The sequence below is a fragment of the Halichoerus grypus genome, chromosome 9, assembly GCF_964656455.1.
Source record: "Halichoerus grypus chromosome 9, mHalGry1.hap1.1, whole genome shotgun sequence".
NCBI lineage: Eukaryota > Metazoa > Chordata > Mammalia > Carnivora > Phocidae > Halichoerus > Halichoerus grypus.
The window spans coordinates 14,486,505-14,509,293 of record NC_135720.1 but is presented as its reverse complement, the minus strand read 5'-3'; the positions used below and the strand labels follow the sequence as shown (position 1 = coordinate 14,509,293).

The window sequence follows — 22,789 nt, the reverse complement described above, 5'->3', positions numbered from 1 at the left end:
TACAATCCAGGTGATTATCTTACATCCAGCCATCTGTCCACAGTGCTCTCCATGTCTGTTTTCACCAAGATGAAATCACTACTGTGAATTTTTTTCAGCTCAGATAACAATTGTTTTCCTTTACTGGTAAAGTTATCCAATTCTTTCTGTTTATTACACATTTCATTCTTGGCAGTTTCATGCTGTGGACATAAATGTTTCCTTAATTAATAAAATAATCAGTGATAAGTCAGGCATTCAAAACCATTTGCCTCTAAGAAATTTAATTCATGGTTGACCTTATGCAGAAACCAGTGATATTAATGAACTATACATTTTTTGTATTGCTAGAATCCTAGGATATTAGTATTCCTTAAAAAAAGACTGAGTTTGTTGGCATGAATTTTCTACATCTATATGTACTGACAAGAATTGTACAGAGAATTCATTATATATGAAAATCAGATCTACTGAGTAGTCTACTAAAATAAATACATTTCGAATTATTACCTTGGATAAAGCCCATTTAAGATCCTCCTGATCTTTTATAGTAGTTCTTGTTGCAATCACATTGCTGGCATTTTCTAGGACTTTAGATACAGCCAACTTGAAGTTCTGATATTCCCTCATTAAGTCAATAAGTCCACAGCATTGACCCTGGCTATAGTAGTTAAAGAAAAGGTATTATTTATTATCATGTATGAAAGGAAAGGGTTCCCTATGATCAGTCTTGATATGTAACCACATAAATGTATTCATAGATGGATGCTAGATTCAAGAGGAAGCCATATTTCTACCTATTGAGGTCAAGAGCGCTGGTCAAACCAACTTAACTCTAATGTTCAAATTGTTCTTCATGAGTAAAGAATGCACACAGCCATTAAAACAAAATCTGTGACCTCAATGACAAGAAAAAATATATGTTCTTGACAACTAAAACTTATGTAGATGCCAACAAATTTTTGCTTTTCAATTTTTTCATTATTTAATTACATCATAATGATGTGTATTAAGGGGAAGCAAAACAAACAAACCAAACGAAACAAACAAAAAAACACTGCTCAGTAAGTAAAATACATATGAGGATGTTTTTTCCCATTTCAATGACACAAATTTTCATTGCATATGAATCCCCTGAAAACTGTCAAAATAAGAAGATGGTTTCGGTTTATAAGCGTAAAATGCTTCTGAGCAAGCAATTCTACATGTAGGAATTTTTCCAAAGAAAAAGATGTGCACTAAGATTTAGGTAAAATTATATTCTTTACACCAATGTTTATAATAGGAGAAAAAAATAGAAATAACCCAAATGTTAAAAATAGGCTAATAATTGAATAAACTCTGATACCTTCTTATGATTGAATACTGTACAATCTCTAACAAATCACAATTTAGGAGAATGTTCAATAACATGGGGTAAAATTTTACAACATGGTTAAATTTTTAAAAGCTTACATTAATAATCTACAATGTGCAATAAAAACCTATGTACACACAAAAAAATTGAATGTGAATGTTTATAGATGCTTTTTTTTAATTGTCATCTGAACTGGAAAGAACTCAAATATCCATCAACTGGTGAATGAATAAACTGTGGTATGCCTATCAAATGGAATATTATTTGACTATAAAAAAGAATGGACTTTATCAATACACAGAACAATGTCCATTGTGCTGAGTATAAGAAGTTATTTACCCAAGTGCAGTAAAAACTTATGTACACACAAAAAACTGAACATGAATGTTTATAGATGCTTTATTTATAATTGTCCAAACTGAAAAGAATCCATTTGTATGTGATTCTGAAAAGACAATACTACAGAGACAGAAAACCGATCGAAGGTTGCCAGGGACTGGGGGTAGGGGAGGGGCTGACTACAGTGAGACATTGGGGGAATTTTTTCTTGTGGTGGAATAATTATGTGAGATTTGATAGTTTAAGAGTTACTCATACAGGTGTGTGTACTCATAAACTGTATGTGTGTTAAACTCACACACTTTAAGAGCATACACTAAACAGGATGAATTTTATTATGTAAATCATACCTTAATTACAAATAAGTACAACGAAACAAAATATCAGAGGTTAAGACTCTCATGGTAGCACTTTATAACTGCCACAGCTCCTGCTTTCAAGCACTGAATTTCACCTGTCATTGCCATCTCAACAACTTCCTTAATAAAATTCTGTACGACTAAATTTCTAATGGTACTAAAGAGACACAGAATACATAAAGTGGCAAAAGGTATTCAAATCTTGATCACACCGATGCAAATCAACAGACAACAGCCCAACGCTACAAAATAGAAAGTTGAAAAAAAAATCAAGAGGTTTTTTTACTTACTTTTCATGAATTAGTCTTTTGGTATCATCCCAGGTAACCTCTAAGCGGTTTACCTCCCTATCGACTTCAGAGGCAAAGGCTACATCTTTCTGAGCAATTTGTTTAGCTTTGTCTTTCAACCAACATAGTTCGTGCTCATGAGAATTCAATTCGTCTTCCAACTGATTAAAGACTCTCAATCTGTAAATTAAAATGTTATTTTATTATTAATTTACCAAAGGTAAGGACTAATATTTCTTTTCCATAAAGCACACCTATAGATATCTAGAAAAACTTAATACAGCAATTGAATTAATGTATATCAACTGTGAAAGACACTTTAAAAATTAACTTTGCAGAACTACAGACTGTAACTTGGGAAACATTTAAAATCATTTTCGCCATTCATCTTCAACTTTCCATTAAGTTTGTATTCTTTTTCTATTTTCCTTTCGTGATGTAAGATTTTTAAGACTAGGGCTGAGCTTGTACGCAAAGCAGGTGAGTACGTACTAAAAGGTCTTTAGTAAAAAGTCCTTCTGTGCCCTGAGGTCCAGTTCATGTAAAATAATAATATTTAAGGGTACAGTTGTTTCATTTAAAATAAAAATAACTTTATTTTTTGTCCCTAATATACTAATATTTGAGTACTTGTAAAAAGTGGTCATATAGAGGCAGCCAAGGACTCATGCATTCTTGCGTTTTGGTATATAGTGCTGTAGAGTTTATAAAGTGAATGTCCATGCATGATTCCATTTAATTCCAAAACAAAGTGGTTAGGAGCACACATTATCATTTCATCTGCACCTTACAAGAAGACAGGTGATTTGCCCAAAGTCGCACAGTGAAGCATAAGTATGGGGGGGACTTCAATAAATCCATCAATTCAAAGCAACATTTTCCATAACCTCTCTGAGGCTTTAGTGAGTTCGGTGTTAGGGGTATTGATGTGGCTCTTGAGCCCAACCTGGGCCGCCTTCCCCAGCAATTTTAGGATCTCCTGCCTGCTTGGCTTACTCAGGCCAGCAAAGCTGTTTGCTCCTTTGCCATGTTTGCTTCCTCTTTTTGTCTTTACTCTGGAGGCTATTTTTCCTCCTCAAATCTTACTCCTTTTTGTTAGTTTACTGTTAAATTCGTCGGCCTAGGGCTCACAAGTCATGTATGTAACCTCAACAGCCATTATTATCTAACTGTAAGCCTTTGCTAAATGCTTGATTCCAATTAAAAGGAAGCAAATCACAATGATCTTGGCATGGTCAACACAATTCTTATCAATTATGGACACTTTGGTATGAGCACATTTCAGCTGCTTCTTTGTCCCCTGAAAAAATGGAAGACAAACATCCCTGAGAACGTAAGTGGGGAGAAAGTTCTATTAAGGAGGAAAAACAAGATTGAGAAGGTTATACTGTTAGAGGAAAAAATTGCTTCCAGATGTACTGCAGGAAAATACCCCTGACCCCTTAGGTTCTCTATTAAACTCAGCTGACAAAAACCGCAACTTTGCTTAACCCCGCTTGTCTGCCTTTTCCACACCTCTAAGCCAACAGTTAAAGGTGGTTGTTGAAAACTACTCTGGCAAGCTGATTGGTTTCACTTTAGGTGAAGGAATACGAATCTCAAATGGCAGCTTTATCACCTTATCAAGCTCCAGAGATAACCATTTCCACTTCCTCTCTACAATAGAACCATTTTATGCCATTTTCTCTCTGCCAATATCCTGTCACTCACTCTTATCTGATGAGCTTGTTCCAGTCTTTCTGAGGGGCTGGCAGCCACCGGGCAGGAATTCCTTCATATTTTCCCCACTGGGACTACAAAGCTACTTGGATCACTCCCTCTCGCCTCCACTTTCATTCTCACTAGAGAAGATGAGACCCTTCTCCTAACAGCTAAACATAGCTTAAAAAAAAAAAAAGATAATATGATCTATATTGTCTGTTATAATTAAGATCTTAGCGTGGCTTATATAGCCAGAGCCCTTGGGAAAATCCTTAAGGAAACCAAAGAAATTTTAGTACTTCTTAAATGTCAAATTAGTCATTAATTTTATCCTCAAAATATTAAAAGGAGTTGCTAAATATGACACCGTTAAAGCATTGCAGTTAATTCTAGAACAAATAAAAAATAAACTCAACAACTGGCTCCAGCCATTTCTTTATACCTCTGCTGAAGAGCTTGGCGGGTCAGCTCCTTCAGTCTCTCTTTGTCTGTCCTTTCTTCGATGTCCTCAATGCTTTTCAGCAACTCCTCTTTCTGGTCTTGGAATGCTTTCTTCAATACTGCCAGGGCATCTGCCTCACTCTGCTTTGTACCCAGAAGGTTCTGGATTCTCTCTAATTCAGAACAGAGGTGATCAGCTGTCGTTCTGCAGGAAGTCCTTTGCTCAGAACTTCCACTTTTAAGATGGTATTGAGCTTTGGCGAGAAGGCTGTCAAGACTGATGGCCGCAGATTCCAATGTTTTAGCGTCTTGAATTGCATGATTTAGGTCCTTTTCTAATAAATCAGTCTGTTTCCTATTCATACTGTCAGTTGCTTCCACCGTGTGCCTCAGCCGGTTGAGAACCCCTGATAGCGAGGCGTGACTCTGTAGGAATTCAGCCAACTGGGACAGGGCAAGCTGCCGCCTTTCCACGACCTGGCTGGCCTCCTCCAACAGCTGGAAACAGTCCTCTGCCTTGCCCTGGAGGAGGTGGAGGCTCTCAGCTTGACCCAGAGCCCCCAGCTTCACTAGGTGATCCTGCAGACTCTGTAGTTCTCCCTTTTTGCTCTCTACTTCTGCTGCGTGGTCCTGGAAGGGAAGAGCGAGTTACTGAGTTCTCGGGTACGCTGTGGCTAATGACACAGACAGTCACAACCCATGACGTCAAGATCCATTTTCAATGCAATGGATGCTGTAGGACTTAAAGGTCATCTATGGTGAATCTTTAAGAAACGTTCTTAAAATTTCGTTTCTCATCTATATGTTTCACATAAAACAACTCTGATTTGGAATGAATTCATTGCATGGAAAAGAATGTCTTCATGAATAGAAATCGTAAAAGGAAATTTTATATAAATACATACATGTATAATTCAGAAGATTTAAAATACATATGTAGACATAGTTAAAATTTATAGTTCTAATATAAATATATATCTAGTATATATCTAGTTGATATATATATATCAACAAAAAGCAAATCACAGGCCTGAATTATGGTAGGTCATGTCACCAAACTGGCGTCTCATACCTAGACTAATTGCAGTTTCAGACTCCTCCAGAAATACAGTGTTAACTTGTCAGTCAGGAATTTTCTGGTCAGTACCGATAAGGCAATCTGTCACATGGGCCCTCTCCTCCCCGCCCTCCCCAACCCAAGGAAGATGAGGTAATCTAGAAGATAAGACCAGACCCCCTGTTCTTACCCCTAAGGGAAAGTGGCCTTGCCTAAAATGATCCTTTCTTTTGCTAATAACTTAATTGCCCCACTCTCCTTCCTATGAAAACCTTCTATTATGTACAACCCCTCTGAGCTCCTTTCTATTTGCTAGATGAGACACTGCCTGATTCACAAATGGCTTCAAAAAGCCAATTAGATCTTCAAATTTACTCAGTTAAATTTTTGTTTTTAACCATACTGTATATATACATATATAATAACAATACTATATCTATTATATATTACTATATATATAAAAGATATTGAGGTTTGAAAGATTTTAAATATATATGCAATGAAGTTAATTCTAACAGCACTTATAGGGAGGGAGCGTAGGAATAGATGGGCATTAACCTGTCTTCAGAGGCAGTAGGTGAGGCCGATGAAAACACAGGTTTTAGCTGCCTCCTTTAAAGAAACAAAGATGAACTCATTGAGATTGTTGTATAGGAAATCTGACTTGCTCACAATAAATCATGTTTGAAATCTCTTAGAGCATTGCTAACAATCTCAGCATGGTTCCCATTAAAGAGAAATTATCACCTATCTTAATCTTGACCACAATGGCCTTAATATTCCCCTCAGCTTGACTATTAAACTTCAGAAAGAAGCTTTGAGCATTTACTTTAGAAAATTTACAAATTCATTCTCTGCTCTTTTGAGATACAAATCTTTTTTAAAAGCCTGTGTGCGGTTACAACCCAAGAATGTTTCTCAAGGACAGGGGGTCATCCTTTTGAAACCAACACACTGAGTTAACAAATGCTTGACTGTTTTACCCTAAAAACACTCTGGTTGATCTGACTGATTTATGAGCTTGTTATGTAGAGGTTGAGTGAGCACCAATAAGCTAAGACTAGAGAAAGCTGGGAAGAATCCTTGCAGTTGTGCACAAGGGACCAAAAGTGAAAAAGAGTAACTGTTACGATACACCCCGTGATCTCCCCCAGCTCATCATGCTTACACTGCCATTTAATGAACATGTGTCCCATGACAAGACACAATTCCTGAATGCAAATGCTCAGAAAGGAGGACATTTCCTTTTTCCCCTATGTCCAATCAGCATATTCCATTCAACCTACGTACCCATGACATCCTAACTCCTTATCCTTAAATGCACCCAACCCCAACCCTTTTGGGAGACAGATTTGAATCAGCCTCTTATGTCTTTGCTTGGCAATAAAGCTTACCCCTCTGCAAAAGACCAGTGTTAACGTTATTTGGTTTTCTGTTGCACGAGGGCAAGCGAACTCTTTTCAGTTTGGTAACACTTTTGAAATATAATCATGAAGAAGATAGCACCACCATCTCCCTGTCTCTTTCGAGGGGAGGAGCCTAACTTCAGCGGGCATCCTGTTCCAAGTTGTAAAACTACTTGAAGTCATAAAGATATGAGAAAGTACTATTCCTTTCCGTAAAAACAATTAGCAAACCTGGTACAGAGTGAGCACTCCATAAATACTAAATGTTTTATCATTAAATATTGTCATAAGTTTATTACATAGCTTATCTCCAACTACTCCAATACTTGATTTAAGTGTTTTTTTTTATGCTAGGTTAGATATTATGCATAATTTATAAATAAGGAAAATAAATCATGAATTTTAAATAACTTTCGAGCTAAACAGTAATTTAGTAAAAGTGTATCATTAAGGCATTGGAATTTGGTATTAGTTTTCAGCATTGGAACAAAACAAACCAGGAAGCTTAAAAATGAACATTCTCATCACTTTACCCTAGAAATCATTTACTCCATTTTAAAGAAATAGTGTCTTAACAGAGTTGTCTAGTTTATCTGAAGTGGTTTTATCTGCTTAATTTATCTGTATAACACATTGCTAGGACCCATATACTCAATTATTAAAACATTTGCATATGAATGCAAGTTTAAACTGGTGTGGAATGGTTGGGTTAAAAAATGCTTTTCTTTATAATTCAAGAGCTCTCTTTTATGAATAAATTCTTCTTTGATCTTAAAAGTATGCACTTTACCTTGTGCCGAGTAAATGCTGCTTGATGGTCCGTTATGCTTATTTCAGAAGTAGTTTGTAATTCACTGAGAAACAGCTTAATCCAGACAGAAAAGGAAAGCAGCAGTTCATCAAATTGCTGGTGTTCAGCGACCACAGACTGAAGAAAAGTAATCCTATGTAGAGAAAGGTGTTAACGTTAAAGTGTCCCACAAATGAACAGGAAAAGTTAATGATACATTGTTGCAATAAGTTTAACTGAGGGCAAAAGTGATGTTGTCATACATGGACACACCAAAATTTTTGATGTTTTCTACTTCTCAAACCCTTTATTCACAGTTTTCCACATCTCAGTTAACGTTCACCACTGTCCCCGAGGTGGTCCTACGAGCCATTCTTCATGCCCTCGGTTCTTTACCACCACATCTAATCTGTACATACCCACCCCCCCACACACACACACGCACACACATGCACACAGTATATTCCGTGCTCTCCTCTCCATTTCCACAAGCCTACCTGGGTCTAAATTGCTTCATCTCTTGTCTGGCCTCCTCAATGGCCTCCTTCCTGCCACTCTCTCTCCACAGTTTACTCTTTAGGTAACAGAGAGACCACTGTGTCTCTACAGTTCACTCTCTAGGTAACAGCCAGGAATGATTTTAATGTAATCAGAACAGTGTCTGCCAGGCTTAACACAGAGGCAATTTCCTTTTGCACATAGGAAGGCAAACTCCAAAAATCCTTACTGTGGCTGATGAGGGACCCCACATAATCAACTTCTCTGTTCCACACGCCACTGCCTCAGTTGAGAAATACCATGGGAGGCAAAATTTTAATTACCATTTTTGTCCTGTACACAAATAGCTTGGGCAAAAATAATACAAACATAAGCAACCCTACCCTCTTCAATATTTTTCAATTAGTTTGATCATTTTCCCTAACTATGAGACAAAAATTTTGGACTGAGGTTCATCAGAAATGCTGATTTTTGAGCACTTGAGGTTTTTTTTAATTTTAAATTTTAAAATTTTAATTTTAATTCCAGTATAGTTAACATACAGTGTTATGTTAGTTTCAGGTGTATGATATAGCAGTTCAACAACTCTGTCCATTATCCAGTGCTCAACACAATAAGTGTACTCTTAATCCTTTTCCTCTGTTTCACCCCTCCCCCCACCCACCTCCTCTCTGGTAACCATCTGTTTGTTCTCTATAGTTAAGAGTCTATTTTTTGGTTTGTTTGTCTCTTTTTTTCTTTGCTCGTTTGTTTCGTTTCTTAAATTCCACATATGAGTGAAATCATGGTATTTTTCTCTGACTTATTTTGCTTAGCATTATACTCTCTAGATTCATTTATATTGTTGCAAATGGCAAGATTTCATTCTTTTTTATGGCTGAGTAATATTCCACTGTGTGTGTGTGTATGTGTGACACACACACAGTGGAAAATATATATATATATATATATATATATATATATATATATATATATACCACTTCTTCTTTATCTGTTCATCTATTGATGGACATCTGGGCTGCTCCCATAATTTGGCTATTGCAAATAATGCTGCAATAAACATAGGGGTGCATATATCTTTTCAAATTAGTGTTTTCACATTCTTTGGGTAAATACCCAGTAGTGGAGTTACTAGATCATATAATAATTCTATTTTTAATTTTTTGAGGAACCTGCATATTGTTATCCACATTGGCTGCACCAATTTGCATTCCCACTAATAGTGTAAGAGGGTTCTCCTTTCTCCACATCCTGGCCAACACCTGTTGTTTCCTGTGTTGTTGATTTTAGCCATTCTGACAGGTGTGAGATGACATCTCATTGCATTGTGGTTTTGGTTTACGTTTCCCTGATGATGAGTGATGTTGAGCATCTTTTCATGTGTCTGCTGGCCATCCATATGTGTTCTTTGGAGAAATGTCTGCCCATTTTTAAATTGGATTATTTGTTTTTTGGGTGATGGGGTGTATAAGTTCTTTATGTATTTTGAATACTAACCTCCTTTTTTATTGAATACTAACCCTTTATTTGGTATGCCATTTGCAAATATCTTCTCCCATTCAGTGGGTTGTCTTTCAGTTTTGTTGATTGTTTCCTTTGCTGGAGCACTTTTATTTTTTAAATGACAAAGTAATTTCTTTCCCTTCTATACTTATCTGAATAGCTCAATTAAGTAAAAGCAAATAAAACTCTGCTTTCTTAATTTATATGCTCAATATTTAAAAAATGAATGATATAAAAAATTTTTTTAGAAACCAACCTTTTGCTAATTATCTGTGGCAAATCTCTCCATCTCTCATCCAACTGCTCCAAATGTACTTTCATCATTTTCACATCATCTTTGGAGGCCACTGAGAATAGTGATTCCTTCAATTGCAAAAGGTTGCTATAGATTGAGGCCTGGGATACAACTTCATTTTGCAGTGCCTAAGAAAAACAGAATACATTCTAGATCTTATCTCAGCATGATTGACTAGGAAGGACCATGTGACACAGGTGGTTGCTGTCCAAAGGCTTTGCATTCTTGCAACACAGATTTCATTGGGACCAGGCTTAAAGAGAGCTTTTATTACAGATTTTATTATTGATTTAGAATGGATCTGCTTAACCTTTAATGAAACGTTTAAAATACTACTGAAACCTGAATTAGTTTTCCAGAATCTGAGTTCTATTAAGTTAGGCAACTTTAAAAGCTGTAGAATTCCTTTCAAGATGAACAAACTGTGTAGGTAAAGAGAATCAAAGAAAAGCTATTGTTAAAGAGAAACAATGCATATCTAACAATAATAGAGATGCAATTCTGGGTACCAGAAATGTGGTCTCCTTCTTCATTTAGAGACTATATTAGGCCAAACTTGGGAACTTAAGAGTTCTTCATTTTGTTTTCATGCAACAGAATGACTTATTTTTAATCAGGCAATGAACTGTAAGGTGCTGTGAGTGATGCATAAAAGTTGTGGTTCCTATCTAATAAGAGATAAGAGGTAAATACATATAGACAGCTAACAACATAACATGGTATTAAATGGGATGATAGTGTAGCATGGCACATAGTAGATGCTTGTCAGGATGCTTTCTCCCCCTCCTTAATGAGGCCACATGTGTGATACAAGCAAAGCTGCTGAAGGTTTCCAAGGAAGGGTCACACAGCCAACGGATGGCAGGAAGGGCCACAAGGCAGAACAGGGACTTAAGCCAAGCAGGACAAAACACACAAAGCTGGAATATGGGGACGGACAAGGAATGTTCAGAACCCAGTGGGAGGCAGCTTGGCAGACACTGTGCCCGGATGTGGATGTCGCAGAGGCTTCAGCCTCCTCCTGGTCCCCTAACCTGTACAACACTTACTCTCTGTGTAGGGATGTGTAGGAATACTTTTATATGGCCAGATATCTTTGTGTCGCTTTTCAGAAAAGGAGCTGTGACTTCCCCTCTTAGAACACTTCACAGCATATTTATAAAAAGATAAGAACTTTTTTCCTCAGTGTGGACTGAGGATGGCTCTTTATCCTCAGGGCAGGAAACAGTCACTGTTTCTGAGGAGTTTCTGAGGAGCAACTTTTTGGGAGATTAATGTAGAATGTCAGTGTGTAATAAACTAGAAAGTTGTTGAGAACCAAGAGTGTGGGAAACCCCCAAAGTCAAAGAAGGAGGAAGTTTGAACTTGAACTTGCCTGTATGGATTGAAGTTCACTCTCCACTTTGACTCTGTCTGCAGAAATGCCCATTTCTGGGGAACTGACTACTGCTTCACACCGCTCTAACCAGGTTAAAAAGGTTGATAATTCTTTCTCTAGCCTAAAGAAAGTAGAGATGAGAGAAAAATTTATCAAAATTATCATGCCAGAAAATGAAATGCTTCCAAAGTTGGAGGTCCAACACTAACCGTTATGAATAATACAATGTTGGTTATCTTATTCCTAGATGTGAAGGTAAAAAGAACATTCCTTTCACGTTCATACCTGTATTTGTACCTGTGTTTATATCTATGTCATATGACAGATACATATACATCCTCTCCACTTTAGAGACCTTCATCTTCTGACAAAGACCAACAAGATCTTCCCATACTAGACACATGAGTTGATGCGTTTTACATCTGGGATGATTATTTCCCAACAGCTGGTCCAGAATGTCCTACTTAAGAGTGGCAGTTGAAATCCATGCTGCCAACTCGGGAAGGAAGGCACCTCACCTCTGCCAGTGGGCCAGCAGTTTCTCCAGCACGGTCTGCCTCTCCTTGGCCCGAGTCCGCGTCTCCTCGTACCTCACCTGCAGGGCCGCTGCCTCCTGAATGGAGGAGCCTCTGTTCGCGACCTTCTGGGCACTGGCTGAGGTGGTGGCCACCGCACTGCTCAGCACCTCCAGGGCCTGGCAGAGATCCTAACCGGAGGCAAAAGGTGCGCAAAGAAAGCACAGCATCAAGAAATGAGGCCGACAGTTTTCTTTGAGACCCATTATCACTAAAAATTTTCCCTCAGTCCATGATCTTCAGCGAGACATAGTCGAAGTGAGGACAGTTCCTTCATGAATGCAGAAATCAAAAATGAAAATGGAAAGGCTCTTCCCCAAATAAGAATTTATTGCCGCATATCTGAATAATTTCAACTCTCCCTTCATGATTCAGATAGTTTGTGAAAATTATTATTCCTTTAATACCAAATATGTATTTAAAAAAAAAACTCCACTTGATTTACAAGACCTATATGTAACATGCTGTAATCTCTATAAAAAAAATATGGGGAGTGTTATGGCTGGCATAGCTGCTATCAGGAATCAGTGATAATGATAATAATAATAATAATAATAATAATAGTGCCTCAGAATGTGGCAGGTACTATGTTATGTGCATTACATATAGTAACTCATTTAATCTTCATAAGAATCTTAAGAGTTATGTTCTTTCATTATCCTCATTTTAGAGATCACACAATCAAGACAGAGAAAAATAATTTGCTTTACGAAACCTAAATACTAGATAAAATAGTACTCAATTATTAACTTAGTAAACTATTAAAATAATTCCATGAAATTCAGTTTTCCTACTTTTCCTCAAGTTTTGGGTATTTAAAACATAACCTAGGTAGCACAAAAATGCATTTTTTAAAAGATTTTATTTATTTATTTGAGACGGAGAGAAAGAGCACAAGCAGGGGGGAGGGGCAGAGGGAAAGGGAGAGGGAGAAGCAGACTCCCCACGGCCCACTGAGCAGGGAGCCTAACACAGGGCTCGATCCCAGGACCCTGAGATCGTGACCTGAGACGAAGGCAGACGCTTAACCGAAGGAGCCACCCAGGCGCCCACATTCTTGTTGTAAGTATTCAAATGATATAAATTCCACTCCCCTTTCCAGATGTGCCTTTGTCAAGTCTTTGCTTTCTATCACGGCAGCCCCCTCCCTCGGCACACATGCACATATATATAGGGGTAACAGATATTTTTTTATTAACACATTTCTTTTTAGTTTTTCTCTGTGCCTGATTCTCCCTCTTTGCTCCTTTCCCTAAATCACATCAAAGGCATCCACTGCTCTGCGAACATCCCACAGGAGTCACCAGTTCAGGCAGCAGACCAAAAAAGCTAGTCATTGGTAAAAGGTTAGTGAGGACATATTCTTTGTACATCTGACTGTTGTGGGTTAAAAAAAATCTAAAATCTGCCATGCACATGTATGTTTTTATGCACACTTAATTTTTTATAATGCTCACAAGAAGTAACAGAATTTACTAAAGCTAAAATCAGAAAACGTCACACATCCTAAGTATGAGAAAGAAATACTGTAAATGAATACTCCTTTAATAGGCATTTTTAATAAAAACTTATTTGCACACTTGTATTTCTTGTGTTATGTGAACATGTTTGATCTATGTCATTCCTCAAGTAACATAAAAATCCTTTTAATTTTAACCGTCATAAAAATATTTACTATGTTTTCTAGCAGGAATTATCAAATTCCTCTTACCATATGTTCTTGGAGAACTTTGTATGTTTCTGTGGCTGAAGGACATATTTTAATTGGATCAGCAAGTTTATCTTCAAACTCAGACACAGACTTCTGGATCTAAAACATTAGTGAAATATAAAGATAATGGTGGGAAAAATGTACATCAAGGCAGAAAAAGTTACCGAGGAAGCAGCATGCTTATCTTTTTGGGTAACTTTCAATAAAATGATTAAAACATACATATTTTAAAAAATCTAAAATCAATGTGTCCTATTATTTGAAAGGAATAGATAAGCCTTAATGCCTATCTGAGCACGATGTATAATGACATTTTTATATTCCCTCAAAAAAGGTATCATGAATAATTAAGAACTTGACTATCACTGACAACTTGGTAAATGATTAGCAAATTGTGTCTTCCCTTAGTCCACTATTTCTGGACTCCTTATTGCATTTCATTATAAATGCAATAGGAAATAATAACTTTCACATGCATGGACCCATCCTTACCTTTCTAAGAGTCTCTTCAAACTTTTGCTGCTGAGATAAATGTCCCAGGATTTTTCCTTCCAAACACTGTGCATGCTCTCTGAGTTCTTCCCAGTACCTTCTTATTTGTGTCAGCTTGGCTTTGATTCGAGCAGATTCTCCAGTGGTGACAAACTGAGCGAAAGACTGAGCTTCTTCTTCTAATTCTGTAATGCTGCTGATCTTGCTTTCTATTTCCTGAATTGCGACCTAATATTTAAAATAAGAAAAATGACAACGTAGGCTGAGCAAGCTTGTCTTCCTGAAATAATAGATTATCTGCACAGAGAGAAAATCAGGAGGGGGTCTTCTTAGCTGAAATTTCAACATACTTGGACCATTAGAGAGCAGCTATGAACAAACACCATATGTTTCCTGACCTTATTTGGGGAGGAGAGATATGCAGACAATGGAAAATACGAAATGATGGTGGTCGTGCTCGGAGTATAGAAAATAAAGAGAAAGAGCTAGTCCTGTTGCAGAGAAGCAAGCAGGGAGATGTCCCTGTATTTCATATTTTTCATTTTTGTATTTCATGTTTTACCAAACAAGAAGTATCTCTAAAGGTAAAGAGAATTCCCTGCTATGAGTCACACCTTTTACCAGCTGATCTGGGAAGCAGTGTGCCCCAGTAACTCATAGAAATGCTAATGTTGACATTCACTTAATTTTTCTCAAATGTAGCTGAGCATTTCATATTTACCAAACTAAAAGCTTTTCGGATTCCATTCTTACCTAAAACCAGTCTTTTCAAATTTATTGTCTTTATGCCAGTGGTTTCCAAATTTGGAATACGTTAAGATCACCTGGTCCCCATCCTCAGGGACTCAGGCTCAGCAGGTCTAAGGTGAGGCCAAGACTTTGCATTTCTAACAAATACCCAGGTGATGTTGGTCCAGCTGCTGCTGCTTTGAACCATTGCTTTACTCATTAGCTGGGGGCTTACAGTGAAAAACCTACAAACTATCATTTCCTTTTGGAGCAGGATGACACTTTATATATTAGTCAACACATGAAAAGTACTGAAAGACACTAAGAATGTGTGTGGGGGGAAGGAGGCATGTCTGTCATAAACACAGAGGCTTATTTATGCATAAGAGAATGAAAATGATCTCTCTGAGAAAAAGAGCCAAATCTTCTAATCAAATAAAGCCAAAAATTCAGACAAGTCTCAGTTTTGAATAATTTAAATGGAGAATACTATTACTGTAGGAAAAAAAAAAAATGTGACTTATGTCTACACGAGACTACCTAGTCAGAAATAACTTCTGTCTAGATGAGACCATCAGAAATAACTTAGGTTAGTGCTAGGTGTTCATCACTTATTTATTTTTACTTTTCATATGCATGACTAGAGTGGTATATCTAATAGATATTTGTTATTTGAACATGAATACAACCTTTCTTTTTTGTTTTTCAAGATGATATTTTTTTAGAAAAATTACTCATAAATTCAACAAATATATACTTGGTGTCTGCCATGTGCCAAAATTGTTCTAGGTGCTTGCAAAACCTCAGTGAAGCAATCTTAAATAAGACAAAATTTCTTAGTTTTTAGAGTAATTAATACATGTTACCAACAAATTCATAAATGCAAACTATGTAATCATATTGTTGGATTCTAATCCAAAAAGGGAAGATGGAAGATGAACCCAGTGTATGTTCTTATCATTTGTAAATTATCAATTAAGAATAAGAAAATCAGTCAATTTGGAGTAGTATGTAATGAAGAATAGAAGTGGGCTTATAGATAAATGTCTTCACGACAAGGCAAATACTTCATTAATTTTAATCCTAAGGTTGTTTTAAAGTGAAACTCTATGACAAGTGGTACCTTATTTCTAATATTTCCTATAATGTGGTCTTCTGTGTGGAAACAGAACATGAACCTATTAGCCTAAATTTCACAGTACTAGTGTATTCCGCACCATCTCTGCTTATTTCTAGCAAAAACTTTTTTCCTACTATTCATATTCATTTAATACATTTTAGATGTTTCAAAATACTACATTGGAATATTAAAATGTATTTCTAGTCTAATGGCATGGAAATCTACAATTGAATGTTTATATATTTAAAAATTAATTGTGTAATCATTTTGTTTCCCAAAGAGTAAAGAGGCGATGACAGTTGATCACTGATATATTTCAGAAGTCCTGGAATTGAATTAAGGTTTAAATAATAATAAAAATGAATTATAGCAAGAATAAACACATTAAAAAGTGTGTGCCAAAATTTTTTGAAAGAAAATTTTTGATAAAGCTATTTAAATGTGCTATTCTTTGTTTACTTAGGATGTAGTGAAATGATCAAATGACAACTTTTAAAAACAGTTTGAGATTAAACATATTTCATGAATATTCCTTAGTGGGTTGACATCTATTTTCCCTAGTATACCACACAAGACATAAGCAGACTCCATATACCAGATTCCATGTATCCTTGATTGCAAAAGATGTAGGATAAACCAAGATAATCTGCACAGCAATGTAATCATAGCTAAGAGACAAAGCACCCTTCCACTGTGCACATGGTAATGACTTGTTCTGAGCAATAATGTGAAATACCTTGGTATTTATTTTACTATTTTTAATTGAATGAAATTAAATTAATTTCACAGGGTTTTTCCATTCAAAAAAAAAAATGAGATTAGATAGAAAAAGTGCCTGCATTTTGAAAGTGTGTTGTGTAAAAACTATAAATGAAAGAGAATTCATTTCTTTCAGTCCATTTTTTCTTAAACTATTTGAATGAAGTGAACAATGACAGTCTATGCACGTAGTCATTTTAGAGTTGGGAGAGCTAAAGTATCAGAGCATCTCAGTCTGTGCCCAAAGGTCATCCTAAATGAAAGCATTTAAGCAGCAGTCTGATGTCTTCACCTAAAGAAATTAATTGCTCCTCCCTGTGGTTTGTGAGGGTAAATGCCACTAATATTTGAGCCAGACATTTGAGTAACACTTATAAAGTACAATTGTAGGTGATGAATACATTTCGTGTTGTATAGATGAATCAACAGAACACTCCAATGGGGTTAATTCAAAATCAAGGAAAAGAATAATGTAACCATAAAAACATTTTAATGATATTGCACACAATACTGACTTTGAATGCATAAGTCAGAAAATATTAATACATAATTCCAACTATAAAGTATTGCCCGATATCAATCAAGACCTCTCAGCTCTGCATTTTGTGTGAATTGAATTTTAATAGAATCACATAGCAATGAAAGATTTATCGTGGGGCCAACTAGCATTTGATGAAATGTAAGAAAGGAGTTCTTAAAAGCTAGACATGGATTATAAATGTAACGTGTGAGCAGGTCACCTTAATCTGGTGGATTTGCATGTCCATGGCAGATGACGAAGTTTCCAAGGCATTGAGTTCTTTTTCTTTCTCAGTTATCCAGACGGACAGGGTCTCAAAATTATTGCCAAAATGATCCCACTTGTTTTTCACCATTTCCATGGTTTTAATACTAAAATTAACCAAATTAAGTAAATAAAATGCAGTATTTTAATAGAAAACAACAATACATTTTCCTTTAAATCACCAGATGAAAAGATAGCAAAGGCATTTGTGACCATGTCAAAATTGAAACTATTGGAACAGGAAAAAATGCACATTTGATCTGAGTAGTTAGTCCTCGAGTCTTCCTATCTATCTCCTCTGAGAATGAGCATTTAACGAGGTAGTGTCTACACTATGTTATGAATGGAACTGTGCTTCGAACAAAATATAGCTGCGTCCAAAGGGGTTTGAATCCAGGTATAATCTAGGTAAACTCTGCATGTGACCAGTAGTTGCCAGGACTTTTAATAAGCTGCCCACATAGATTCCAGTACACAGAGTCTTTCAGCAGTCTTGCTTTTGTGGACAAGGTCCTTTTGCTCTCAGAGCAGAGATACTGCAGGGATGCTCTATACTCAAAGATCTTTATAAAATGCACCTTTATGAGTCAAGAGAGAGCTTGTAATCTGAATCGCATGCTGCCTTACAGGAACTGTTTCTATCATTAGAGCTAATCCTGCGATTTATAATCTATAACGATTTCAGCTATTCTTCAATGTTGGTCCAGTCTTGATTCCAAAAGACTCTTACACATCTTGTACATGAGCACCCTAACTGCTTTTAGAAAATTGGGCTTTATTTGTTATAAATCTAGTAAACAAAATTTCAACTATAGATGTCCAATTTGTATGTGTATATAACCATGTGATTATGGCTTTCATTTAGAAAAAGACTAAGAAACTAACAGTATATCATTGAACTGATACGTCCTTGGGTTAAAAAAAAAAAAAATGAAAGAATTTCCCTGTTTACCAAAAGGCACTTGAAGACATCAAGAAGAAAGCAATGGCATCATTGAATGTTAGATTAATATTGCAGTCTCAAAGGTATACCCTGGATGTGCCTAATGCTCTCATTGGTACAGGTAATGCAAACTAAGTTATATTGCAAGTTTTCAAATGAAATAGATTCAAATGGATATTTCTAATAAAAGTAGCTTCTTTTCTAATAAACTCTAAGTTTCATTATTTCCATAACTTGATGGATAATATGTAATATAAAGTTCTCAAAGTTTTAAGTCATAATTTCTTTTAAATTATTTAACAAATTTTAAAGTTTAGGCAAATGTACAATGTTAATTTCAAGGCGTTACTAACATTAAAAACAAATTTTACATTTTAAAATCCACGTTAGAAATTATGTCCTATAGCTTAAGAATAATATGTGTTGGTGATTTGCCAGGAAAGAATCTTTAATAAAAATGTGAAGCCATATTATGTTGAGGAACATTGGCCCTATCTTCATATATCTATCCTCTCCAAATTTCTTTTTGTGTTTGTTTTGCACATAATAGCATACCATAGGCCAAACTATTTTTTCTTTCTTTTTAGATAAACAAATATTAAATGTTGAAAAGTAAAATAAATTTTTGAAGTTAATTTTTGGAAACAGTATATCAATCAGTGACAACTTGAATATTGAGGCACTATAATAAACAAGCTCTGAGAGCTTCTTGGAGATGGAGACACTTGGTCTATGTCACACATATTTAGGCCCAGCATCTACACAACCAAAATATCTCTTCTTCCCTCTAACTGGTGACCCAGAACAATACAGTGAAAAAATTATTTTAAATATTGGTTCTTTTTTGAGATTGTATGAAGGCCACAGAATTTAATAGATATGGCTTTCTCATGAACATAGTCAGTTTACAATGCAAAAACCACATCCCTTATATTTTTCTGCTCTGTTATATAGACGATGGTTTCTGTCTTGGTGATACTTTCTTCTGAACTGTGAGTTGCTTCCTCAAAACATGCTGAAATACACAGACACTTTGAGATTTTAAAGGAATGTTTTGAATACAATATACAGGAAAAACTGTATGAAACTTTATCTCAGAGAAGAAAGTTTAGGACTTGTCAAGCACATACTCTTCTTCAAGTGTGTCTTCTAATTTTTTGACTTGCTCTTTGATTGACTTGGCCTGCTGCTGAAGCAGCTGCTTGTTCTTGGGACCAAGTGGTATCTCGGAGGCTTCCTTCACAAGATTTTCAGCCTGGACTGCCATACCTTCTGTTCGTTTAGAAAACTCCTAGAAAAAGAGATTATAATTGTTAGGAAGGCATCTTTTATTAAATTCTGCCCTCAAATAAACTGCATATACTTACTTGCAGAGTCTCTACTAGAATAGATGGATGGCTAGATAGATTCATACATGCATGAATTTTAGTATATAATAGTCTTGGTAATAAGACAGACTTATTTTCATCATGACCAGAATAAATACCTCACTAGATCATTTTCGTTTTATATACACAGTCAGATATCTACCTTCATAGTTACCCAGCAATTCTCACAAAAATCTTTTTCCTTTGTTTCCCGGTTTGGGTTTATTGCTTAGAATTCTGAGCTGCATTATAATAATTTAACTTATCCACAAATATGTTAGGCCCCATTCGGGCAGTGATTAATAGTGACTGATTTTTTTTTTCAAACATAGATATTAAGAGATTTCTAGGCCAATTAATATAAATATTTTTATTTAATTGAAGAATATTTTAGTCAATACAGTGTATCACTGTTATTTACCTATAAAGAAACATATTGTTAACTAGTTCCCTGAAAAGAGAGATAATCTGATCTTAATGCTGTTAAATCTTATTCACTATATACCTATACTACATGAAAAGAAGATAAGTTTTTAACCAGTCAAACCTGGACTAGAACTCTAGATTTGCTAATTACTAGTTGTGTGACTTTGGTGACTTATTTTTCTGACTTTCATATAAAATGCAGATGGTAATGCTTTTCTTGTAAGGTTGCAGTTAGCATCTCATTAGCAATTTCATTTTTAAGTGCCTGGCACTCTAGCAGGTACCTATTATTGCTTTTTTTATGTCCCTCACATAAAATTGAGGACAAAACGGTTCATAAAATTCACACACTGATTTTCATTAATAGTGAACTACTTCAACTCAAAAATGAATTTAATATGGGTGATGCACTGGTAAATTTTAGCTGTTACCTGAATTTTGTCAGGTAAATGTATTGAAAACTGAATTTAAAAAGCTAACTCCAGAGATAATCTTGTGTTAAAAAAAATAGCTTAGTGTCTCATTTTTTCTCATGTAAGAGACACTCATGGGAGGTTTAAATTTTGATCAGAACTCCACTCTCCAAAATAGGTAATGAAGAAATCCGAAGTAAATATTTTCAAAGGTAAGACTTCTAACAGCCACCTCTTCCCACAGAGTATCTCCCAGAATTATTACATTATGCCATGTAAGATAGTTACCACATAATACTATTGTATCTTCATGTTTGAAAGACTTAAAGTCCTCATAGAAATATCAACATTACTTCAGAGAAGTACCCAGTAATTTGATAGAATAAAAACGGGTAAGTACAGCTTCCTTTTCATGATAGATTTATAATATCCTAAAAATCGGTATTTGCCAATGTCACATTAAATTCTGTGGTTATAAGCATCCACTGTTGCTGGGATGAACTTATAGTCATGGTGGATTCATTTGTGAAGACTGAATCACAGCATAATCTCTCAGAACCCCATGAACAGAATCAGAAGTGTAAAATAGTATTTTTCCCCCTAGTGTTTCCCAGAGCTCAGAAAAATCATGGAGAAAGTGGAGTTATGTCTGAAAATGCTTATATATGTTCACTCTAAGAGCCTTCCGTAAGATCTAGGTATGGGGAAAGTACAATGCAGAGGAATTCAAAGGACAGAATGATGCTGATAAAAACCAAATTGAAGCAAAATAGAATAATGTTATAAGGGGCGCCAGGGTGGCTCAGTCAGTTGGGCGGCTCGGCTCAGGTCAAGCCCTGCGTCTGACTCCTTGCTCAGCAGGGAGCCTGCTTCTCCTTCTCCCTCTGCCTGCTGCTCTCCCTGCTTGTGCTCTCTCTCACCATCTCTCTCTCTGTGTCAAATAAATGAATAATGTCTTTAAAAAAAAAAAAGAAGACTGTTATAAGGCTTTATCTCTAAGTCCAGCAAAGAAGTAGAGAACAATTATTCTAGATTACATGTGCTTGTGCAACAACATACAGAAACAGTAAAGTAACTCAGTTTTTCAATGAAAAATCTAGTGCCTAAAGGTGTGTGCTCTGGGCTCAGACCTCTTAGGTTTGAATCCCAACCTCACCAGCTAGTAATCCTGAGATATTGGATAAAATCATTAAAAAAAAACTTTGTACCTTATATTTCCTCCTTTATATAATAGGATTCATAATGACACCTATTTCTTAGGATTGTTTTGGAGATTAAAGAAGATGATAAACATCAAGTGGTTAGAGCAGTATATATGTTAGCTCACATTATTAAACCGATCCCAAAGTGTGCAAGATTATTAGCTAAGGAAAATTTTAATAGACTAAAAAGGTTACATTTGCTTCATCTACCGCTGATAAACAAATTCAAAGGGATCAGAACCACAAGGTATCAGAAACACTGGATGGAACCTGGGTGGAACACCCAGATGATAATTAACCCCATAAATCTGTTTGTATTTATAAAAGACACCTGATATATTTTTAATATATAAAATAATTAAAATTAAAATTAAAAACAATGTTCTATTTAAATGGCTGATGAAAATCATACAGAATTGAAAAATTCTGTGACTTTATAAGACTTCAAATTCTTCAGTGAGTTAATACTAGGAGAGATAATACAAAATTGGCAGTATGAGAGACAGAGAAGCCTGTTACTGGTAAGAAAAAAGCAGCACAGAGGTTTACTTGCTGAAGGTTACTAACCGATGGATATGAGTCTTTCTTATTCATTGGCCAACATATATGAGTCTTTCTTATTCATTGGCCAACATATTTCTATATTAACTCAGTCATTTCTATAAACCCAAAACATGTGCAAAAGGAACCAAAAGAACTTGTACAACTCTCTAAATGCTTCAATGTTTTGGTCTGCTCTAACTGCCTAAGGTGTTTGGGCTTATAGGCTTGGGCTAATGAAGCACACCTACTAAATATTATCTGTTAGATGTCCCACTGGAACCTCAACCTCAATTTGTTCCAAACTGAGTCTGTCTTCTTCCTCAACTGACAGG

The 22,789-nt window shown here is 35.8% G+C and overlaps 1 protein-coding gene across 1 annotated transcript in view; it reads right to left on the bottom strand.

Moving 5' to 3' along the window:
• The window catches only part of SYNE1 (spectrin repeat containing nuclear envelope protein 1), a 436,526-nt gene that overhangs the window by 242,705 nt on the left and 171,032 nt on the right, over positions 1-22,789 (bottom strand). Inside the window, exons 33-44 of the mRNA XM_078054564.1 lie at positions 19,637-19,797; positions 17,520-17,670; positions 14,172-14,399; positions 13,680-13,778; positions 11,912-12,099; positions 11,391-11,514; positions 9,977-10,143; positions 7,720-7,873; positions 4,468-5,096; positions 2,325-2,504; positions 490-640; positions 24-182 (exon numbers count right to left, since the gene is read on the bottom strand). Of these exons, the coding sequence (XP_077910690.1) occupies positions 24-182; positions 490-640; positions 2,325-2,504; positions 4,468-5,096; positions 7,720-7,873; positions 9,977-10,143; positions 11,391-11,514; positions 11,912-12,099; positions 13,680-13,778; positions 14,172-14,399; positions 17,520-17,670; positions 19,637-19,797 (2,391 nt within the window). The remainder of the gene's footprint in view (positions 1-23; positions 183-489; positions 641-2,324; positions 2,505-4,467; positions 5,097-7,719; positions 7,874-9,976; positions 10,144-11,390; positions 11,515-11,911; positions 12,100-13,679; positions 13,779-14,171; positions 14,400-17,519; positions 17,671-19,636; positions 19,798-22,789) is intronic.